Here is a 24013-nt window from a genome sequence, read left to right as displayed (position 1 = left end):
TTTAAAAAGATTAACTAAGTGATAACATGTAAGTTTATACATTTAAAAGTGTTAATATCATTAAGGAATGTTAACTGGTATAATTTAGGGCTGATTTATAATGTATGTGTGTCATATACAAAAACGCAGACCCTAACTGTATACACTCCCTGCATTTTAGAAGGTCTTAGAAAACAGGAAAGAAATGAAATGACATATTCTTGGCTCACTTTTGGTGTAGCTAAAACAATCAAATAAATCCAAAGCTGTTATTGTGCACATACAGACATATTTATATACCACTTTTAACCTAGTTTCTTCCAATTTTTATAGATATGTATTATCTCTTATTAAACAAAAACGAACAGATTATAGGACAAAGCTTAGTTAGAAAATAATGTATAATTTTGATCTGCATGGTCTGCAAATTCAAATCAAATTCACGTAAGATCAAGTGTCAGATAGAAGAAAAAGTAATACATATCTTCACAATTTTATATGTAGCGGGTGTTACATTTGTATTTACTTAAGAGCCAAAACACTTTTGTAAAAATATTTCCTAATATTTCTAATAAATACTCTTAATACAATGTATAGAAAATATATTTGAAAGATTTGTCATAATTTAAATATGGAATAGAGCCTTTTGAAACTTTCATTTTTTTTAGAGACATTCTATGCTCACATAGTTTTATAGCAAGAGTAAAATACGTTCACTGACATTTTATTTTAAAATTTTTAATTAGGAAATATTTCAAATAAAGAAAAGCAGCGAAAACAACGGATCTGCATGTTCTTCCTACTTAAAATTTAAAATACACACATTTGCTTCAGATCTTGGTTTTCATAAATAATATTTTTTTAGATATAGCTGAATTGACTTTTAAAACTGAAAGATAATTTACAAAATACCTTGTGCAAGTGCAATATGTGCAGATACACAAGGTCAGGGATGGGGTAATGTAACTTGCCCCAATTTGCATAGCTAGTCAGCAGTTGAGCAGAAACATAAAACTTGCTCTTTGAATTCTGATTTACTTCTCAGACTTCCCATCATGGAGATTCAGCAGGAAGAAGAGTTCATTGTAGGAAAATTTGCTTCACAAAAGTTACTTTAGAAAATATGTAATTTTCCCATTGACTCGATACCTTCACTGAACATTTAGAGCCAGAGTGTTATAAAACGTGGAAGATAGTTATAATTTTCACATTAAAGAGCAACAGGCCCAGAACAAGTTTACTATCAAAGAAAACAATGAGTTTTCATTTATAGTACATGTGCTAATTTCAGATTCGATTTGTGTTATGGTTTTTGATAAAAGGCTGAACTGAATAAAGAAGCAAAAAATTTTAATAATAAATTATTTTGCATCAATAAAATATATAACACACAGGGCTACCTTTGGTATGTGTTGCTGATGAGTTTATTTTAGAAACACAAGTGACAAAGTTTGATTACAGAACAAAAGATAATCAGGTAGGTGATAAGTTTCTTACAAACATTAATATTTTTCTTGCCCAATATAAAAAGGTAATGAAGAAAATTTACCAAGTGAATATTTCATACTAACCTAAAATATTTTGCAGTTTTATCAGGCGTACAATATGCTGACAAGATTGTCTTAATCTAATTAAAATTTTATTTGTGGTTAGTACCCTTAACAATTTATCTGAAAGCATCACCAGAAAGGTTATCTTTTCTTTTTTAAACTCGTTAAGCTTTGCATATTTATGGAACAGATCAGTTAGGAAGCAAGAGGCAATAAAACAAGAGGCACCAAAAGAAATGTTCCTTTTACTTTTTAAAACATTTCTGTTAAATTTATTGGGGTGACATTGGTCAGTAAAATTATATAGGTTTCAAATGCACATTTCCATAATACATCATCTATATATCTCATTGTGTGCTCACCACCGTTTAAGATTACTCCAGCATCAAGGTCAAGGTGGGCAGGGACTGGAACGCAGCTAAGGAGACGGGCGTTCCATGGGAAGCTGACAGTGACCGGGGAAAGTTCTTAATGCAGCATGGCCTACAAATTCTATAGTTTGGAATTCCCTTTTTAAAAATGATCCTTTTTGGTCCTTTAATGTTTATTTTATAGTAAACATTCTTGTATTGTGGCTACAGTATATTCTTTTATTTCTCTTTAGGATATTGATAGTTATTTTATTTTGGACAGTCTCCATTTTCTCCAAGTTGCTTTTTTGCTGTTTATCTTATGTCAATTCTTTCATGTTAGACTTTCTTAGACATCTAGTGATTCTTGGCTGTCTGCTGATAATTAAAATGCAGGTATCACAAACCTGAGCAGAAGCATTATGCTTCTGAATAAGGACAATTAACTGTGGGATTCATGATAAAGTTGAAGATCTGTCCTGTTTCATTATGAAATCCCTGAGACCAGTATCTTTAGGTCTTTCCTCATAGGCTAGTTAGACTCCCTATAAAGGACTAGTTCAATTTTTTGCCTCAGGGTATCAGTCTGGCTGCCAGTATTCTGGGAACCAAGTCATTCCAAGAATGACCTGCCATTACAACAAGACCTTGAGCAAGTATCATTTACAGATATATTGAAAGAAAAACAAATTCACAGAAAAGTATTTTAAAAGGACTTAGAAAAAGAAATTATTATTTGAGCATAAATAGATTTTTAAGATAATTCTAAGATACATGACCTAGAAACCTGGTACACTATTTTTTATATAGCTATGCTACTGACATCGAAATAATGGCCCTATAATATTAATTTATATTGGGGTGGACATTAAACACATTATTTATTCAATCATATTTTACATTTCTCATCACAAAAAAATACCTACACTGTTTAACTTGCATCCGTTCCTTTGTAAACCAATATAGTACCAAGAACAGAGAAAGCCATGGGATAAAGTGTTCTAGGCCTGGACAAATCAGTCACAATAAAGTTTTATTTAACTAGATAGTTACTTCATATTCCAAGTAGCTTAATAATATTTTCCCCATTCTATAAAAAATTAGGAGACTAAATGACCTGCTACAAGTAAACACAAACACGCCACACAGCTGTGGACAAATCAGTAAACTAATTCTGTGTTTAAGATTTGGTAGTTGGTACATTTTATATGATAATTTAAGTAATTATACGTAACAAAATCAGTACTATAATGTAGAATTATAGTATAACTATAAATTGTTACCATACTGCAAGTAGAATGGATAATGTTGGAAGGGCAAGTCATTTTTTTCTCATAATTTGTACTGCAGAAAAGCATTAATGATGATGCTCTGCAAAATTTGGCATTTACTGCATGGCACTAGCCAAAAATAATACATTCTGCAACATCTGGATAAAGCCCTTAGACCAGAAAAAAAAATATAATCATACCAAACATGCTGACATTCTGGCATTGCGACCACAACACCATCTCTCTTCCTTTAAATAGTGGCACATTGGAAATCCCCACTTTTCTTGAGTACATTCTGCAGACAGGGAAAATATGGATTATTTAAATAAAATTCTTCCTGTTTCAGTTAAAGTAAATAATCTATTGAGAAAGCAAATCAGTCACTGAGAGAGTCAAACAGTAGTTCAACATGGAAGTGGTAATGTTTAACAGTTCATTCCAGTCTGTTAATTGAAAGCATATTAATGTTATGAGAAGCGTATTTTCTCAACAACAGCTGTTTTGTGTTTAAGCTCCAACAATTTGAAACCAACCAATTTGCCAAAATTATTTCTCTAAGATTTAGCAAAAGCAATTTAAAATGGTAATACTTTTCATGTTCAGTGTAACTATAGCAGATAAGTAGAGATACTGGACATTTATTGCTGACCTGACTTTCTACAAAAATGATTTATCAAATATGACATTTGGCAGTTTATCACAGAATAATATTAATTCATTTCTAACAATGTTGAAGCATCAATTTTTGTCCTAGCTACTATGTTCACTTTTCAAAAAAAGAACAGCTGTATAGGCTCTTCTTTTTTTTTCATCACATTAAGAGGCTGCAATATTTTCAACGGTGATTCAATTAGGCTCAGTTGCACTTATGGTTCAAGTAACAATAACAAAAATCAACACTCACTGCTTAATCACACATATCTGTTACCCAACTGACGTATGGAGTGAACATGTGCAACTTGCTGATATTTAAACCCTTATATAAAACAATTAATTGCAGAGTTTTTTGAAAAGATTAACAAACCAATTTCTATTTTAAATTAAAGCCTGGAAAAGAAGAGCTTAAATTTTATCAAAACAGTGACAATTAAAAGAAAATTGTGATAAATCAAAATTTTCTATTTAGTTAAAAGTAAAATAGAACTAGAAACTTGAAAACAAGAAAACTCGAAAAGAAAATATTGAGGTAAATTCTACTAAATAAACTTTTGTGCTATGCATGATCAGATGACTTTTCATTAAAATAGAGAAAGTTTAAGTTTCATGCAGATCTTAACCATGTGAAAATGGTTTCTTTCAGGTATTAAGATTTATAATAGTCCCTACTGATAATCAGATGGATAATATGGACCTTCTGGAAATAATAATAATAATACTTATTATACTGCAGTTAATACTGTTAGCACTTTTGTAAGTGCTTTATATATATATATATCAACTAGTCTCCACAGCAATTCTATGAAGTAGTCATACTATTATTCTGTTTCAGATAGATAAACTTAAGTAATTTGCCTAAGCTGCAAATGTAGCACATGGCACAGCTGGAATTTAACCCCGGCAGTCTGACTTCAGAGACCATGCTCTGAACTATCAAGCCAGATAAACAATTTCACTTATAGTTGCACAGGACTCATGGAGCCCTCAAAGCCTAGCCAGGGCCTCGGCACCCTGGACTACTTCCTCTGTTTCCAAGATGACTTGAAACAATGGCTTCAGTTTTACTGAAGGCTTTGCGATTTAACTGAGACATGATTATTGTTAAACGAAAGGGCTACTGTAAGTAGTTTAGTTTTTTTTTCTTACAACTAAAAAAAGGCATACCTAGATCTTATTGGTAACGGGTAAGGGGCTAGAGAGAGATGGGTTGTGCTATTTCACTCAGAGTATTTAGGAAATGTGCTGATCAATAAAACAGCTAGTTCTTTTTTCTCGCCATCCAGTCTCTCCTTGTTCCTTGTAGTAACATAGCACTCAATTTTTGGCTGGGTATTCACCTGTTCAGATTAAAGACCACAATTCTCAGACTCCTGTGCAGCTGCTAGGATAGCTGCAAGACTAAGTTTTGGTGAACTGGATGTGGGCAGAAACGATGTGTGCAAATTCTAGGACATATGCTCAAAGGGAGGGGGGGATGCTCTTCCCCCGACACTTTCCATGCCCCTTCATCTTTCCTCTGTCTGGAATGTAGCCACGGTGACAAGCCAACTAGGACCACAGAAACAAGAGCAGCAGAGGGTGGAGCAACAAAATAGAAGGATGCGGGTTCTTGGAAGACTTCCTGGTACAGAGGTCCCATACCACCTCTAAGCGTTACCTCTGGATTGAAAGAGAAATATCCCTCTGCCACTGTTACTTTGAGTCTGGACCTACTTTGCACCTGAATCTTTATCTTAATTTAATGCTTCCCAAACTTTTTGTAGCTCAGCACTCTTAGAATATGGCAAAATGTGTACATCAAACTGGAATAAAAAGATGAAGATTCTGTTGAAGCACAATAAATATTCCTGAAATCCATACATATTCTCTACTTCCACCATCCCCAGGGGATACAGGAAGCAGTATCTCAAGAACATCTATGATGTAGCCTTGGTTTACTAGTGAATAGTTCTGTCCTAATTAATACAGAAGTCTTCTTGGAGGGTGTGATATTTGCACAGAGACTTAAACTAAACGAAGAAGCCAGCCATGAGAATATTATAAGATTTAATGAAAAACAAAACAAACTGAGCTTCCAACAGGATACAGTTGGAATACCAGGACATCTTACAATTTAAAATTATAAAAATGAACTAGCAATTTCCCAACTTCTAATATTCCCAACCAAATACCTGCAAAACAAACTTGTAACACTAGAAAAGGAGATGAAAGGTAACTTACTGCAGAAATGTGAAAAGAATCCAGCTTAAAAAACAAACAATGAATTTGTAATGAAAGGTATAATTAATGCACCCTCACTACTCTGCAATTTACCTTATGCTGCCAGAAAAACAACAACTACAAAAAAAGCATGTCTCCTTGCCTGAAAAAAGGTAGAAAGATCCCCTCCCAGTAAAATCTAAACAAAACTTTGAAAAAACTACTACTTAACATTACATTGAAAGTGCAACAGTAGTTCTGCAAAATGCATTACATTGAAAAGGGTATATTAATTCCAGGAAAAATATCTAATATAAGAAACCCACACTCAAGTTACTCCCAAATTCTTGACCCACAGAAACTGTGAGAAATAATAAAAAATTATTGTGGCTCTAAGCTATTCAGTTTCGGGGTGACTTCTCAAACAGCATTAAATGATACAGTCTAGAAGCAGCAAAGAGGAAGCTGATTATACACGGGATGTGAGATAGACAAACCCGCTGTCTGAGGTGTATGGTAAATGTGCTTCTTTAGGAAAGAGCTAGGCTTTGATTAGACAAGAAAATAAAGGAACGTTCAGAGAAGAGGTTGCAGATATAGGTAATTTTGGTAATGCCCGACTGCATTCCAGGAGTTTGGAATTGAGGCGAGTTGGAAGACCAGCGAGAACAAAGGACATAGAGAAATACACTTGATTAGTCACAGAAATCAGGAATGAGCTGTGAGGCCTGGGGTTCTGGTGGGGCTCAAAGGGATGATGAGAGCAGTCCTTTCGGTCCCTAGAGAGACAGTAGTGAAACTGTGAGTGTGGTGGCAGGAGGACGAGAGGAGAGGAAAATTCCCAGGGGAACACAGAATTCTGGGCTTCCCAACTAATTTCTGGTGACAAAGGGAAGATGCAGGCAGAGATGCATAGGACTTCCGGGATCCCTCTTGATATTCAGAAGCTTGTGATACTCCCTCCTTCAAACATCCTCCTTCATCTGGCTGCCATACACCATTTTATCTTTTTTCTGTTGCCTAATGCTTTCCATATACCCTTGATGGTTTGTTCTTGTCTGTCTAGTAAATGTTCCCAAGGCTTAATCCTCCCACTCTCCATCCTCTTATATTTTCTTTGAACAAAGACTCGAACTCGAATGACTTCAGTTGGTAAACAAGTGTATGAAGAGGCTAGGTAGAATATAATAGAATATACCAAACAATTTTGTGGTAACCAAATATCACTTTTGTCTGGTCTTAATGCCTTGTAAAGCAAAATCTGGGCATATTAAGACTGTCTAAATTGCCCCCAATTAGTCTGTGGGAACTCACTGTGAGAGCCAGATTGCGACCCCTGTTCTAGCCATACTCTTTCACTAGGCAGTCTTATTTATACCTCACCACATACTGAGGATTCCTGTATTAGTTTCCTAGGACTGCTGTAACAAATTACCACACACAGGGTGGCTTAAAACAATACATATGTATTCTCTCACAATTCTGGAGGCTAGAAGTTTGACATCAAGTTATCAGTTGGGCCATTGTCCCTCTGAAGGCTCTAGAGAAGCATCCTTACTTGCCTCTTCCTAGCTTTTGGTGGTTGTTGGTATCCTTGGCGTGTAGCTGCATCACTGCAGTTTCTGCCTCTGTCTTCACACGGCTGCATTCCCTCTATGTCCTGTTGTATCCTCTCTTCATAAGGACACTGGTCATTGGATGTAGGGTCCACCCCAATCCAGTATGACCTCAACTTAACTAATTATATCTGCAAAGATTGCTTCCAAGTAAGTTCATATTCTGAGGTTCTGAGTGGATGTGACATTTGGGAGCTAGTATTCAACCTACTGTAATTCCTAAATTATACCTACAACATGTTCTCTAAGATCTGTATCAATAATAGCTTAATTACCATCTCCAAATGGATATTTCATTGGCACCTTAAAATCAACATGTTCAATGCCTAAATTACTGAATGACACAACACCAGATATCCTAAACTTTCCTATTTCAGTGACTGGCACCAGCATTTATTAATTTCATATGAGTCAAAAAATTCAGGAACATTCTTTGACACTTCTTCATCCATAGCTTGTTCTAGAAATTCCTGTTTACCTCCCTCCTAAATATTCCTCAGATACATATATATGCTCTGCTTCCACCATCCCAAACCACCTGGATGCTGTGCAGGCCTCTTGATTGGTCTTCCGACATCTACTCTTGCTCCTTTTTACTTCAGTCTCCATACTGCAGTGATCTTTTAACATTTAAACCTCATTAGTTCACTTCCCTGCTTAATAGATCCTCCTCCTTTTAAGATCACTGACAAAATCCTACATAATCTGCTTGTACCTACCTCTCTAGTTTCATTTCATACCTTGTTCTGTTTCAGCCTTGTCCACTCTCCATTCTCTAAACTGGCAAAATACTTGCCAATCTCAGAGCTTTGGAATTTTCTGCGCCTGCCTACCACCCCCTCCATTAGCTTACTTACCTTCTTTTTACTCATCAGTCACTTGACTAATCTTTCTCTTCCATGCTACATCCAATCTGCCAAGAAACCCTTAAAACAGATCTTACATGCAACCACTTCTTACTTGTTTCACTGCCACCATTCCAGTTGGAGCCATCATCACCAGGATCACTGCACTATCCTCCCTAATGGTCTCTCTGCCTCCTACCCTTGCCCCCCTGGATCCTGACTTCCTGGCTGCCTTCCTGAGAGGCAGCCTCCTACTGACCAAAGGTCACCTCTAAAGCCAGCCAACCCTTAAGTCATTCTCCTTTAAGGTTCCAACTTCTTCCTCCCCTTATGCCTTTGAACATAGGGGTGGTAAGCCCCTAATACTTACACTACCTCTCATGATTCCCCTTTACCCAAATCTTTGTAAATAAACTCACTTCAAATTATCCTAATTGATGTGTACCATCTGCTGACTGCTAACTTCCTGATTCCCCTTTCACTTATAGTAAAAGTAATATCCTACACAGCTTTACATGATTGGTACCCCCCACCCAAAGATATTACTTCTCTGATCTCCTCTATTTTCCCTTGCCTCTACTCTGGCTTCTTGCTATTCATCAAATAAAGCAGATTGTTCCTCTTGTGTGGAATGACTTTCCCCCAGCTATCCACTTGGTAACTCAATTACCTTTTCCAAGTCTCCCCATTTTGGTTTCCTCCCTGTGTTTGTTTCTAGGTGTTAGGTAGAGCTGCTATATCTCCTGGTCTTAGCAGAGTGGCTTTAGGTAGTATGTGTCCTGTGAAGCCCGGTGGTGCAGTCTCATTGGTCACCTGGACAGGTGCTACAAGTATGTCTATTGTGTGGGTTGTGTGTGCCCTCCTGTTGTAGCTGAGCCTTGGTTGCCATTTGCACGTCAACAGGAGGAACTGACTCTCAGGCCGACTGGCTGTGAGGCCTGGCTATGACTTCAGTGGAGGCCCTGTGCTGTGCAAGGGCTGACCCTATGGAGCAGGATTTACTGTAGCAGGGCTCTGGTGCCTGTCCCGTCTGCCCTTTGGGTGTGTCATCTGTGCAGCTGACCTGGTGGTGCTCTGGCGTGGTCTGAAGCTGGCCACAGGGCATGTGGAGCCTGGGGCCTCCTGGACAAGGCCCTGCAGCAAGCCAAGTTCAGCCTCCACCTGTGCCCTACTTGGGGCACATGGTATGAACAACAAAGCAATCCCCAGATGTGTTCAAGCCACACTGGGCTTAGAGGTGCCTGGGACAAGCTAAGCTGCAAACCCAGGCCAGCTGCTGCTAGTGCTGGGCTTGGGGCTTCTTACCAAGAGGTACAGGGTACACTGAGGCTAGATACTACTTGTTTGGGGTTTGTGAACCTTTGAGATTTTAGGAAAGTCTGCAGCATGAACCAAGACAGGCCATTTATATAAAAAAGCCACCAGAAGTGGCTTGCATGCACCCGCCAGTTGGGTGGAGCGAGGTATCAGGGAATCAACAACATAGAGCAAAAGGTGTTAGCCAGGTTGGTAGAAAGTCAGATATGGTGGCTGCCTGTGCATGCACATTGGGAGTGGGAAGGGCTCAACAAAGGAACACTGACTTCTGTCAGCACTTCTGTCTGGGAGAAAACCACTCCAGACAATTCAGTTCCTCCCTGTATGTCACTGGAGCCTTTTGAGCTGCTGCCCCAGCACTGGAGCTCAGAGCCAGTGAGTCTGTCAGCAAGTAAGTCCATGCGTAGTCCCTTTAAGAGGCATGCCTGAAACTCCATCCGCCCTCCGTCTCACTCAGCCACAATCTCTGATGGTTTTCACAGCCAGAAGTTGTGGGGACTTCTCTTCCTGGCACTGGAATTCTGGGCTGAGAAGCCTGGTGTGGGGCTAGGACCCTTGCTCCTCCATGGGAGCTCTGCAGCCGAGATAACCCTCCTGATTTTTAACTGGTACACGTGGGTGTGGGGACCAGCAAGTTCCACATCTCTGCCCCTCCTACCAGTATCAATGTGGCTTCTTCTGTAATCCTTAGTTATAGGACTTCTGTTCAGCTAGGTTTCAGGCAATTCTCAGTGATGGTTGTTCTGTAGTTTAGTTGTAATGTTGATGTGGTCGTGAGAGGATGCAAGCACAGTGGTTACCTACTCCACCACCTTGACCGGAATTCTTGGGTATAAATGTTTGTAAAACAAGTAGCTTAACCTCAAGAATTACTTGTCACACAGCCAACTAGCAAAACTTTTATCCACTATTCTCATGGCAATTTCACATTTAATTTTAACTCTCTTTCCCCCCACCTTTTTCCTTCATTAGCATTACTATGTTGTTAGTCTATTCATTAGCTTTGCTTATAGGAGCTTTGAGTAATGTATGCTTTCATTATTTTACTTTGCTACCCTATTTACCAGCTTTGTGTCATCTTAGAAAAGTTACTTTCTCTATACTCCCATTTCCTTATCTACAGAGAGGAAAACTTCCACAAGTTTTGAGTATTAAAGAAAATAATCCAGGTAAGGGCTTTAAAATAATGCTTAGTACATAGTAAACTCTTGGAAAACGTTATAATGACTATGATTCTAAAACACTAATTAACACTTACTTCTACTTCTGCACTAGCCAGTTATTTCTCTACATGTTTTACATTACCTGCTACTTGGGAGGATATATGCAAATGTTTACTCAGTGAATACAGAATTATTGAACGAACACAATCTGATTCTGGCCTCTCACTCTTTACCATTCCAACTCTGAAGGCAACAAAAATAATCATCTTATATGACCAGTCCATAAATTTCATACCAATGAAATTGTTAAAACTTTCTTTTCTTTTGGTTTGATAACAGGTTCTTCTTTTCAAAGGCCTTTTCCACCACCCACTTTTCAAATGTTAGTGTATTCAGTGTTACATTATGGCAAGTTCTCTGGTTCCACTCTACAAGTTTTTTGGGCAATTACATCTACTCCTTTAAATTTAATTCTCATATATCTCCAGTCTCAACTTCTTTCTGGATTTCTAGGTAAGAATTTTAAATTGTTTACTGAACATTTCTAAAATTAAAAATATGCAAACTAAACTAATTTCCTAAGCCCACAAATCTGATCTCTCACTAATGATGATATCATTGTGTAATCAACCAAGCTAAAACCTTGCCATTATCTTTATCCTTCATTGCCCCACCCCCACCCATTTCCCCACTATTGGTCACCATGTAAGTTGTGGTTTTTGTTTGTTTGTTTTTTTAAATATCAGTTCCCTTTATTTTCAACAAAATACACTTTTTTTAAATTAAAATTTATTGGGGTGATAATGGTTAGTAAAATTACATAGCTTTCAAGTGTGCAATTCTGTATTACATCATCTATATATCACATTGTGTGTTTACCACTGAGTCAGTTCTCCTTCCATCACCACATATTTGACCCTGTTTACCCTCATCTACCACCCCCTCCCCCCTTACCCTCTGGTAACCACTAAACTATTGTCTGTGTCTATGAGTTTTTGTTTCTTTATTTGTCTTATTCCTTTGTTATTTTCAGTTTTCTACCCCACATATCAGTGTTTTATCTCTGAAAAGTCCTGGTAAATTGTTGTCTCCTCCTGCATTTCATATCAAATATATCCTTGCTTTGGACTTTGATAGCTGCCTCCTAAGGAGCCTATCTATGTCTGATCTAGCTCCATGCTCAATTTATCCACTATAATGACAATAAATATACTACTTTTCAGAAATGTAGATGAATGTGTGCAACTCTTTTGCATTAAAAAAAACACGCAAAATATTTTTATTGTAAAAAGTATATTTTGTCTCCCACTGAATAACATTCTGATACCTCAGCATACCATCCATGGCTCTCAATCTAGCCTTAATTTGTTGTTGTTGTTGTTTTCCAGCTGTATTTTATTTTTAAAACAACTTATTATTTATTCTTATTTTTCATATTTTCCTATCTTCACCCTCACTCCCACCTTACTCTCTGTCATATATATCCATGTGGACTTGACTTACAACACACCACGCAGTTTCTGCCTCTTCTCCACAAAGTTCTCAAAATGTCCTTCCCTATCTCATTCAGCTTTCTAAATGAAAGCCAAATGTCCCCTTTTTAAGAAAGCTTATCTTCACCCCTTTGTTATAAAAAATTACTCCCTCTCCTAGTCTTAATACCTTTTGGTTTATCTATCAATCATTACTCCTTTCATTCATTTTTTTCAATAATTCATATTCTTAGTTGATTAAGACCTATGGGCTATGAATATATCATGCTCAGATACGCATGCAAGTTCTATGTAATTCCTTCTGAATTCTTCACCAGATCACAAGCTCCCTAAGGGGTAGAGAGTGTTTCACTTGTCTTGTATCCTTTAGTGCCTACTACAGAACTTTCTCGAATCAACAGAATTACAAGATAAACCAAGATTATCTATATGTCCTCATTCTACTTTGGAAAGCATGTGCTTCTTTAGACCTAAATGAAACCTGACATATAATTTTTTGTCTAGGACAAATGAACACATTATGCCTTTAGACACGTAAATTTTGGTCATCTATATCAATAACTCAACTTACATTATACCTTCATATCTAGATGGTTTTATAATATCTTATTTAAAACCACAATAACCTTTATTGAAAGACAGGAAAAAACAGAAAAAATATAAAGTAAGTGATTTTGGAAAGAGTTTGCTTTGATCTTCACATACCCTACCCTGCTCTTCTGTTTAGTTTTTCTCCTGTTCATAAGCAGAAATTATGTATCTACTTGTTTTCCTATTGCCTGATGACTTATTAGAATACAAGCTTACTGAAGACAGGGGCTTTAGTTTTTTCAATCTTGTATCCCTAGTACCTAGAATAGTGACTAATAAGTGGCAGTTATTAAATAAGTATTTCTTACATGAATGAAAAAAGAATACTCAGGAATAAACCAAACTAAAACTGGGCAAGATTAAAATAAATATCTGAAACAACAACTAAATAAATGAAGAGATAACATATGTTACTGGGAGGAAAAGTTTACATCATAAAGACATCATTTCTCTCCACAGCGATCTTTAAGTTCAATGCATGCTACTTAAAATCCCAACAGGGTTTTTTGTTGTTGTTTTTTCATGGATCTTAACAATCTGATTCTAAAACCCATTTGACACACACATCACTTAAATCATCTTTTACTTTGAATCTGCTCAGCAATGTTTATAATGATCTAAACATTATAAACATTATAAAGAAAATGAGCTAATTTAAAAATTGTCCTTTTTAAGCACATTTTGCAACTTTTCATATGAAACTGTATTATAAAACCACATATATTTTAATCACAAATGAAAGACTCAAGCAAACTTTTCTACCTAAGCTTTATTAAATGGTTAACGTGATTAGCATTTCAATTCTTAGCAAGTTCTCTGGATAAAAAAAAAATATTTCATCTCCGAATTTTAAAATGGTTCCAAATTGCTAATATTAAATATAGTATTTCTAGTGTGGATGTAAAAAGCATACACCATCTTTTAGGAAACGAGATAGTTAATATTAGAAATGCTTATTTAAATATAAAATTAGAGCCATTTCTCAAATCATAAAAAAAAATAAATCCAAATACATTACAGAACTGGATAAAACAAAAACTGTAAAAGTTACAGGAGGAAATTACAAAAGAAATGTTAATCAATACAGGAAACGCTAAATAGAATATTTTTAAATAAGGTTAAGTGTATATGGTATTCAAAATATTCAAAAGGATAAAAGGCATATTAAAATTATATTGAACTGTCCAGATTTCTGAAGCGTTTATAGCTTACTGGTTTCTCGAATATATTAATACTAAAAGGATAAGTAGAATTAATTAAACAACTATATAAATCAATCTATACTCCTCAGTATTAATAACACATATAATAAATTGAAAAATAAAAACAGTACAAACAGAAGAGGAATGACTAGATAATTTAAAAGCAGATAAATTCAAAAAATTGCTCTCTCTTAAAATGATTAAAATAAATATAGGTATAAAATTTTGGTAGCTTAAAAAGATAAAATTTATGTGTATCAACATTTATGTGACTCAACAATGATTCAAGCTGTAAAGGAGCTACTAGAGAAAGATTCTTGAATTCAAGACATTTAAAGGAAGTCACAGCACAATGATCATATGTTCATGCTAATTAATTCCATAAATATGGATTGAGCCCTTACTGATCCTCTCCTGTTTTCACCAGAATGTACCTTCTATTTAAGTCACTGATATCTATTCTACGTACCGACTTTTGCTTCGCAGAATATTCTAAAGGAGCTTAGCTGGCTAGTAAACGCTAAAAGAATAATTTATTATTTCTCAATTGTTTCTCTCTAGACCAGGGGTGTCCAAACTTTTTTCAACGTTTTTTACCAAGGGCCATATGTGGTAAAATACACAAACAGCCAGGCCACTCACTCGAGGTGAAGTACGTATTGCCTCACCTGGTTTATTTAAGTAAACTAAATATATTTTTGGAATTTGCTGTGGGCCAATTAACAATGGATTGCGGACCGCAGTTGGCCCGCGGGCCACAGTTTTGACACCCCTGCTCTAGACCACACCAGGTAAAGCCCTATCTACAACATCCTTTTTTCTGCTTCTCATCTCCACTTCTAGCTCCATTATATAATCAATGTATGAGTATTTCACTTATACTTTGGTTAAAACTTCAGCTGGATATGCAATCTCAAGGGAATATGTAAAGTATCTTACATGTACAAAAGAAACTAAACACCCAGTTAAAAAATGTCTATATATTACTTTAATAGTCATGCCTATATTAAAACACTGTTTCTTAGTGCACTCAGTCTAGATACCACTGTCTTGGTATGTTTAAGCACAGCTATAAGAATGGTCAAGTCCAGGAGCTGAGATAAAACACTGTGATAGCAGCTCCCTAATGATGCTTCTTACTCTGCATGACAAGTTCCCTCTGCTTGCTCTTACATACTCTTTACAGTTGTGTATCGAGATTACATTGCGACACATCGAACATCTGAAACATTAAGTCAATGAGACAGTTTTTACACTAATATTATGAATTATGTTGCTTCCTATAAAATTTTACTCACTATGCCAGAGCGATGATGAAAAAAATTTAGACAACTTGATTACAATTTATTTACCCTGGGAGGAAAAATGTGAGAATGTTATATAGCAAAAGTATTTTTCAAGATCATTTGCTCCAGGGGGCCGGCCCGGTGGCTCAGGCAGTTAGAGCTCCATGCTCCTAACTCCGAAGGCTGCAGGTTCAATTCCCAAATGGGCCAGTGGGCTCTCAACCACAAGGTTGCTGGTTCAACTCCTCGAGTCCCACAAGGGATGGTGGGCTCTGCCCTCTGCAACTAAGATTGAACACGGCACCTTGAGCTGAGCTGCCTCCCGGATGGCTCAGTTGGATAGAGTGCATCCTCTCAACCACAAGATTGCCAGTTCGGCTCCCGCAAGGGATGGTGGGCTGTGCCCCCTGCAACTAGAAAAACGGCAACTGGACCTGGAGCTGAGCTGTGCCCTCCACAACTAAGACTGAAAGGACAAGAACTGGAGGCTGAATAGCACCCTCCACAACTAAGATGGAAAGGACAACAATTTGTCTTGGGGAAAAAAAAAAGTCCTAGAAGTACACACTGTTCCCCAATAAAGTCCTGTTCCCCTTTCCCAATAAAATCTTAAAAAAAAAAAAAAGATCATTTGCTCCAAAGTATACAAATCCAAATTTGTATATGAAACTAGTAAAATGTAAATCAAAAATTTTAAGCCTGTTTTCAAGCAACAGGCAGAAGACACGAAGAGACATTTCTCCAAAGAACACATACAGATGGCCCAAGACATACGAAAAGACGGTCAACATCACAAATCATAAGGGAAATGCAAATCAAAACCACATGAGATATTCCTCACACCAGTCAGAATAGCTGTTATCGAAAAGTCAACAAATAACATGCGTTGGTGAACATGTGGAGAAAAGGGAACCCTGTACACTGTTGGTGGGACTGCAAACTGGTATAGCCGCTATGGAAAACACTATGAAGATTTCTCAAGAAACTAAAAATAAATCTACCATATGACCCAGCAACTGTACTTCTGGGTATTTATCCAAAGAAAATGAAAACAATAATTCAAAAAAATTTATGCACCCTATGTTCACTGCGGCACTATTACAATAGCCAAGAGATGGAAGCAACCTAGGTGTCCACTGATAGATGAATGGATAAAGAAGATGTGGTACATACATACATGAATATTCCTCAGCAATAAAAAAGAACAAAATATTGCCATTTGCAACCACATGAATGGACCTAGAGAGTATAACAACAAGTCAGACAAAGACAAATACTGTATGGTTTTACTTACACGTGGAATCTAAAAACAAAACAAAACAATTGAACAAACAAAACAAAACCAGATGTATAGAAACGGAAATCAAACTGATGGTTGCCAGAAGGGAGAGGTGTTGGGGGATGGGTGAAAAAGATGAAGGGCAATATAGTCAATAATATTGTGGTAAGTTTGCACGGTGATAGATAATTATTAGACTTAATGTGCTGATCACACTGTATAGTGTATAAATGTCAAATCACTATATTGTACACCTGAAACTAATATAATATAGTATACTAACTATACTTAAATAAAAAAAAGAAAAATTTTTAAAAAGCCTGTTTTTTTATTAGTTTGATAGTCAACTTCCTGGTCAGAATTTCTATCAGCTTTGATTTTATATTACTTTATATTTGAAGCATAAACTATTTCTATTTACTACCTCTTTTAAGTGGACATATTAATTTTCTATTTTAGATTTAATTATATTTTTGACTTCTTTTATTTACTGTAAGCACAGGGAGAACTTTTTAAATGCTGAATAAATGCAATCTGCATGAGCTTCAAACACTACTTTATATTAGTCGTGGAAAATAATGAGCTGAAAATTAAAGAAAGGAAGGGGAAAAATGTATTAAAACTTTATTTCTAACTACTTCTAGGCAGCAAGAAGATACCCGATGGTATAAGTAAAATCAGCCAATACTCTAGGAAACATAAAACTGACTGAAGATCAGATACAGTTGTCTATGTGAGGTAATTGCGTGATAACTGACAAGTACATCTACAAATCTCTGTATTCATCCCAAATTAACTGGCAAGAATTTTTCTGAGACATAAGCCCAGCTGAATGGTGATATTGAAGTAGTGATACGGTAACAAAAGCTCATAAACAGCTGAATCCACAAGGCTGATAGGAGGGTCTACCTACCTGCTCTAAGATTACAAGAGCAATACTTTAGTCAAGCTGAGACAGCTCCTGATAGTTTCTAAGTGAATTACTGAAAGAGCGAATAAACTGTTAATATGGACAGTTAAGTAAATGAAAACTTAAATATGCATTTACTAAAAATTATTATTAGGTAATTTGACGTCTTAAAAACCAAACATATAAAACTATGGGGAAAACAACATTTATGGCCATTATTATACTGGCAAAGATTTAAAAGTCTGATTTCCAAAAACTCCACATTATCATTCAAATGCAGAATCAATTGCAGGAAAGCAAAGTATTTGTTTCTGCAAACCCAATATAATTAATAAAAAGAGACACCAAAACTACACCTAAGTGTCATGATAAATATAGGTGAGTTGAAATAAAAAGGCATGTTTCAAAAAGCTACACTCAAGTCACAGAATCGTATTAGTCGTAAGAGACCTCTAAGATCATCTATTAATAATTGAACTGCTGTTCACTCATTTACAGATGACCCACAAAAGCTAACTGATTTATCCAAGGCTACAGCGCTGCAGGGACAGAAGTAAAACCCTGGTCAATCACAGCCCCCTCTCTTCTATGTGGTGCTGGACCCCCTTGGGCATTTAGGTGTCACTATCTCTAGGCCTCCACTGTAACTTATGCATAACTCTAATACTTGTATCGCACCTATCACACCGTATGACAACTGTCTTTTGTTATCTGTCTTCCCCTTGGGTTGTACATTTCTTTAAATCGTTTTATCTAGAAATCCCTGGTATCTAGCAAAGCGGACAGTAGGTAGGTACAGCTTCTTGAGGGTCTCCCAAATTTCAGCACCATTTTTATGTTGAACAAATGTCTGCTGACATTCTCGATGAGCAAAGTTGTTAGTAAATTAGCTTGTAAGTTCTGATAACTTCAGAGTGTTCATTTTAATTTCAGATTGGTTTTAAATTGGTAGGAGCTGCTAAAAAGTTTCTAGGTCCCAATATCCAGATTCTGGATTAAAAATGAATGATTTATAGACGGGCTAAAAGAAAGTTCAGTGAAAATAATTTAAAATATAACCAATCATTTATAATTTGTTTTTAAAGCTTTCTTCAAAGAATTATTTTGAAATGTAATTACTTATAATTTGTTGTTAATTTCTTTTTATTTTCTCAAATTTTATGCTAAAATTCTTAGAAAAAAATTCATGTAACAAACTGGTAGGCATATAAATGAAGTAAAATATTTCCTCTTCCAACTCTGAAGTTTATGAATCTGGTAATAACAAACACAGATTTATATTTATTTTAAACTGTGGGTTACAGCTAGGGGTGTGAAGCTGGCTTGTAGAGGCTCCAGAGGAAGCTGACTGGGTCATCTCTTCCCAACTCAGCATTCAGTGATATGAGTTCACTAGCTTAAAATTGACCAAGCTGTGTGTATTTATACCACGGAAACCAGGAAACGTTGATTTTAGGGCCTTTATTCATGGACAGAGCCAACCATTAAACATTTATAATCATACCACTGGCTACAGCCCATTAATGGGTAACGAAATCAATTTAGTGAAAGTATTTTAGAAAATTTAATACAAAGGAATAGAATAAAAACATCAGCATGTATTTTGTGTTGGAAGAAAGAGCCAGTACCTTTCATAGAACAAATATTAACCAAAAAAAAAAAAAAAAAGTACTTTTTTGTAAAATTTCAGTACTAGTTTCATTTATCTGTCTATATACACACTAGGTAGTGATGTAAAATGCATGTCTTAACGTGGATCTGAGGTTAAAAAAAAAAAAAGTGAAACCACTGCTGTAATCAAGAGAACAAAATAATTTCCTTTCACAAACATGTTTTACCAACTTTTTGGTCATTATATGCTTTGCAGTTAAAGATAACATGCTTGGAAGAGAAATAAAAAATTCCTAGTTAATAGGTAAATATTTGGTAACTTTTGTTTCTTCTTAAGTAATACCAAAGAGGAATTACAATTAATAATCACAAAGGAATCTGAGTTTATGTAGATTTAAAATTAAATTAGACCTCTATTTCACCAGGATAGTGTGCTTTCATCATTTTGCTCCAGTGAGTGGTCTCTGGAATGCATACCTTCTCTAACCTTCTGTTTCTTATCTTTGCTAAGAAGAGCAACGCCAGCCCAGTACCTTGAGAATTCCCAAACCCTATGTCAATATAATTATTTCTTCTTAAGATGTCTCACCAAAGATCTATGTTATGTTTCTTTTTTAGTTTTAACCAGCGCTGAAGATTTTTCTTAATTTATACTTTTATCTTGTGATATTCTGTTATTGATCACTTGCTATGTATCACATATTATGGTAAATACAGAGCATTCAAAGGAAAATTGGGCAAAGAAAAAAATTAAAGACAAGCTTTTTGTCTTAAAGTTGCTCAGTCTATTGTGTGAGATACATACTAAACCAGCCATGATTAAATAATGAGGTGGGTGCCAAAGCAACAGAACATCTGAAGAAATCATTGCCCCTCTCCTTTTTGAGAGTGCTCTCATGCTACTCGTCTCAATCCCCAAAATCAGGACATAAAAAAGAGAAGACACAGAGAACAAAGGAGGAATAAAGGAGGAGAAGGAACAGGTGAGAAGAAGAAAAAGGTTGCTTTGCAGATGCTGTTACTAAGCTATTCAACGGTCATTTTTAATGCCTGTCTACTTTGACTACCTCCCCAAAGAGGCTGAACAAGTCAAATATTCACTTTCCCAGACTCCCTTGCAGCTAAAGTTACATCATGAACCATGTCTAGACAATGAGATGAAGCAATTCTGCTAAGAAATTTCCAGATTCCCGTGCCCTCCCCTCCCCACCTCCTTGACTAAAGAAGAGAATGGCTGAGGAGAAAATCTCTAACTCATGCCCACTTCTCAGGAAGACATGATGCTTACAACTGCAACAGTCATCTTGCAGCCCTGTGAGAGGGATGTGAACCCAGTGTGCTGATGTCACCAAGTCAGTGAACCAATCCTAGAACTGCTACCTCCTCCTCACTTTTTGTTATGTGAGGAAATTAATGGCTTTATTTCTTATGCCACTGTTAGATGAACTTCCTATTATTTATAACCAAAAATATTTAAAAATCAGGTTCTGGTTTAGATTCTAGGTATGGTTAACTACTTTCTTTCCAAGATGTGGCTTTTCAGAAGTCACGTGCTTCCTACATTATAGTCAGAATTTTCCTGAAGCTTTCTCAATCTCCTTTCCCTTGAGGCCTGTGTGGCCCACACAAATAGAAAATGGACAGAAAAGAATAAGAAGTTAATGATGCGGTACACGATGTGAAAGAAAAAAAAGGTGAAATTAAAGCAGGATATAGCTATTAAAAATCATGCCGCTTTAATAAAATCTTAATCCTAGTAAACAAAAGCACTGATATCTATCTAAAAAGACAGTTTATAGAATGTGAGAGATGCCATATTTATCTTATAATGAGTACCTATATTTCTTGAACCTTAACACAAAATAGAAGCCCTTAAGGAGAGTGCTGCTCCTAAAGACAAGATGAGTACTTCCAAATGCACTGGGACACTCAGAGACACCTCACCCGTACCATATTCTAGAGAAAGAAAATAGCACCAGTTCACTTTATTAGACTGTAAACAAGTTATATACGGTACAAACCTGAAGAGAGGGACACAGACATTAGGAAACTGTCTTAATCCAGTATTAGTGAGGATAGATTTGTCAGTCCCAAAAGTGTCTCAGTTTCTGCTAAAGTAATATTCCTATCCAGTTCCTAAACTCAAATTAACCAAGCTTTTCTGTATTGAAGGAGCACTGTTCTTAAAAGCAGATGAGGGCTAGAATTAGTTTTTAATTCCATGCTTGGCCTCTACTCTTGATCTAGGAAGAACTGGCATTTGTGTGTCCCCGGAGGTGTAGCTTCCCCTAAACACGTCATCTTATTCACACAGAGTCTGCCTATGCATTTATTTCAGGTTCTGGTTTAGATTCTAGTCCTCTAATAAGACTGGAACCCATCCCAGAATGCTAACACATTGGGTTGTAGCCCTGATATTTAAAAATTCAACAGAATCTCCACAGGAGGCTGAATCCTAACTCTTTATCCCAGTTTCTGACTGATGTTTAAGCGTGACTCTAGAGCCAGGCTGACTGGGCAAAAATACTAACTCCTTCACTTATTAACTGTGATCTTAAGCAGGTTACTTAACCTCTCTGTGATTCATTTTTCTTAACTGAAACTGGACATGATAATGACAGTATTACTTTATAGGGGTATTATGAGGAGTATAGGAGTTAATAATAAGTATTGGGGATAGTACCTCACTCATGGCAAATGCTCATTAAAAGATTAGTATTTAGGAACCGACATGGGTAGTTTTGCACCTGATCAGAAATTCTTTTCTGCATGTGTACAAAATTCCTAATAAGACATTTTGACAATAGATGGCCATCACATATCTGACTGGAGTTTTCCTTTTGAATACCAATGTAAGCAGCTGGGTGCCTTTTTAGGGGTGAACAGTGCTGTGGGGTTTGTTCCCCTAGCCTTGGTCCCGTGATTTCTGGTGGTTTCCTTCCCCCACTGTTCTGCTGGTAGGGTCCCAGTGAATATCATGGTTGAGAATCGCAGTTCCTGACAACTGTTTTTTGGTCATGTTACTGTCTTGCTCAGAAGTTCGCTTTTCCATGGACTTTTCATATGAGGCCCTGTTGGGCTGACTCCTGCCTTTCTTTCCCACCTTGTGTCGCACTGCCCTCCATCATATGAATTAGGTTACCATCTAACTAGAGTATTCACCTATTTCCAATGAGTGACCTCCTACTCTTTAACTAAACCCACCTTGTTCCTTATAGTTGGAATGCTCCTGTCCACATTTTTGCCTAAGTCCTACTGTACAAAGAGCAATTCGCAAGTTACTACCTTCATAAAGCCTTTCTTGATCTCCTACAGAAAATAATCTTCACATGCTAGCTGGAATGGCTCTTTTAACCCTTATCATGTTCTCTTTTTTCCTTATCTCTAAGAAATCACTTATAAATCATTTGTGTTCATATATAATTTATAAATCATAAATAATTTGTTATTGTTTGTTGTGGTGGTTATTGTCAGCTTGTTGCACACTCACTGTACATGAATCCAGTCACAGTCTCTAGGTCAGTTTCCCACAAAGGAGATACATTCAGAACCGGACCTGCGATTCACCTGTACTGGACAGGATTGCCCACTGGATCTCAGAACACAGGTCCATGAACTAGACAGAAGCCTATTTATCTCTTGTGCAGAGGAAGGCAGGCGGTATAGTGTGTTATCCAAACGCAGACGAGTAGGGCTGCTCTGCCAACCTCACCAGCTGGCTGCCAGCTTTGGCATCAAGGTCACTGGTATTCCTCAGCCAGAAGGGAAGATGAAAAAACTGAGGGATAAGTAGCTTCTCTTTAAATAAGTTGCATACATTGTTTTGAATCATACGGGAGACAGGTACTCTAGCTGTGCGACTAAGTGATGTTTGCTCTATTAAAACCAAGAGGGACTGTATTATTAAAAGGAAGATGACGACAATGGAGATGATTGTATTCTGTTATATATCGTTACATTCCTCATTCTCCTTTTCACTCTTCTTCCAGTGCCGTATTCATGCATTAATATTGCCCGCGCGCGAGCACACACACACACACACACACACACACACACACACAGAATGCTAATTGCCTACCAATATTGAGTTTCTCCTCCTTTGTCACTCACAGAATCTTGATTTCATTTGGAGAAGCAATGTGCTCTTTAAAGGATACTGTCTCAGATGGGCGAAGTTCTTCCATCTTCATATTTCTTTCCATCTGGACTATAATGGCTTGAGAAGTAGCAGCTATTATGTAATCGTAAGTGAAAGGCCAAAAAAACCGCAGAGACCTTGGCTCTCACACCCTTGAGCCATATGAGCCAGTGAGCTACCTTACAGATTTTCTGGAAAATAAGAGAAGATAAATCCTATGTGATTATGCTATAATACTTCCACTTCCACGTATTTAGATGTCTGTATTTATAAAACTTATCCAAAATATGATTGCTTATATATAAAGCAATCTAAAAATACTGAACATGTTCACATTTTTGCCCCAAAACTTGGTGCTTCCTCAATATTTCCTATCATGCAAGTTGCACCATTTCCTACCCAGTGGCTGAAAACAGATAATTCTTCAAAATTCCTTCTCCTTTATCTCACATTCCTCTAAAGAATCTTAACTATGTCTTGAATTCTAATTTATTCCTACTACTGCTGCCCTAACTTCAGTCCTTAACTTTGTGGTCTCAATTTAAGAGAATATGTC

At 36.6% G+C, this 24013-nt stretch overlaps 1 protein-coding gene across 9 annotated transcripts in view; it reads right to left on the bottom strand.

The window, feature by feature from the left end:
- Positions 1-24013, bottom strand: part of METTL25 (methyltransferase like 25) — a 120864-nt gene that overhangs the window by 57852 nt on the left and 38999 nt on the right. For all 9 annotated transcript variants that reach the window (XR_016022407.1, XM_088801011.1, XM_088801012.1 and 6 more), the window contains one exon: positions 3351-3445. Coding sequence is in view for 8 of the 9 variants with exons in the window: in XM_088801011.1 (XP_088657137.1) it covers positions 3351-3445 (95 nt within the window). In the remaining variant the exon portion in view is untranslated. The remainder of the gene's footprint in view (positions 1-3350; positions 3446-24013) is intronic.

The sequence above is a fragment of the Rhinolophus sinicus genome, chromosome 1, assembly GCF_057876585.1.
Source record: "Rhinolophus sinicus isolate RSI-liver-muscle chromosome 1, RSI-T2T, whole genome shotgun sequence".
NCBI classification, from domain to species: Eukaryota; Metazoa; Chordata; class Mammalia; order Chiroptera; family Rhinolophidae; genus Rhinolophus; species Rhinolophus sinicus.
The sequence above is the reverse complement of the archived record's forward strand: the minus strand, read 5'-3'. Positions and strand labels throughout refer to the sequence as shown.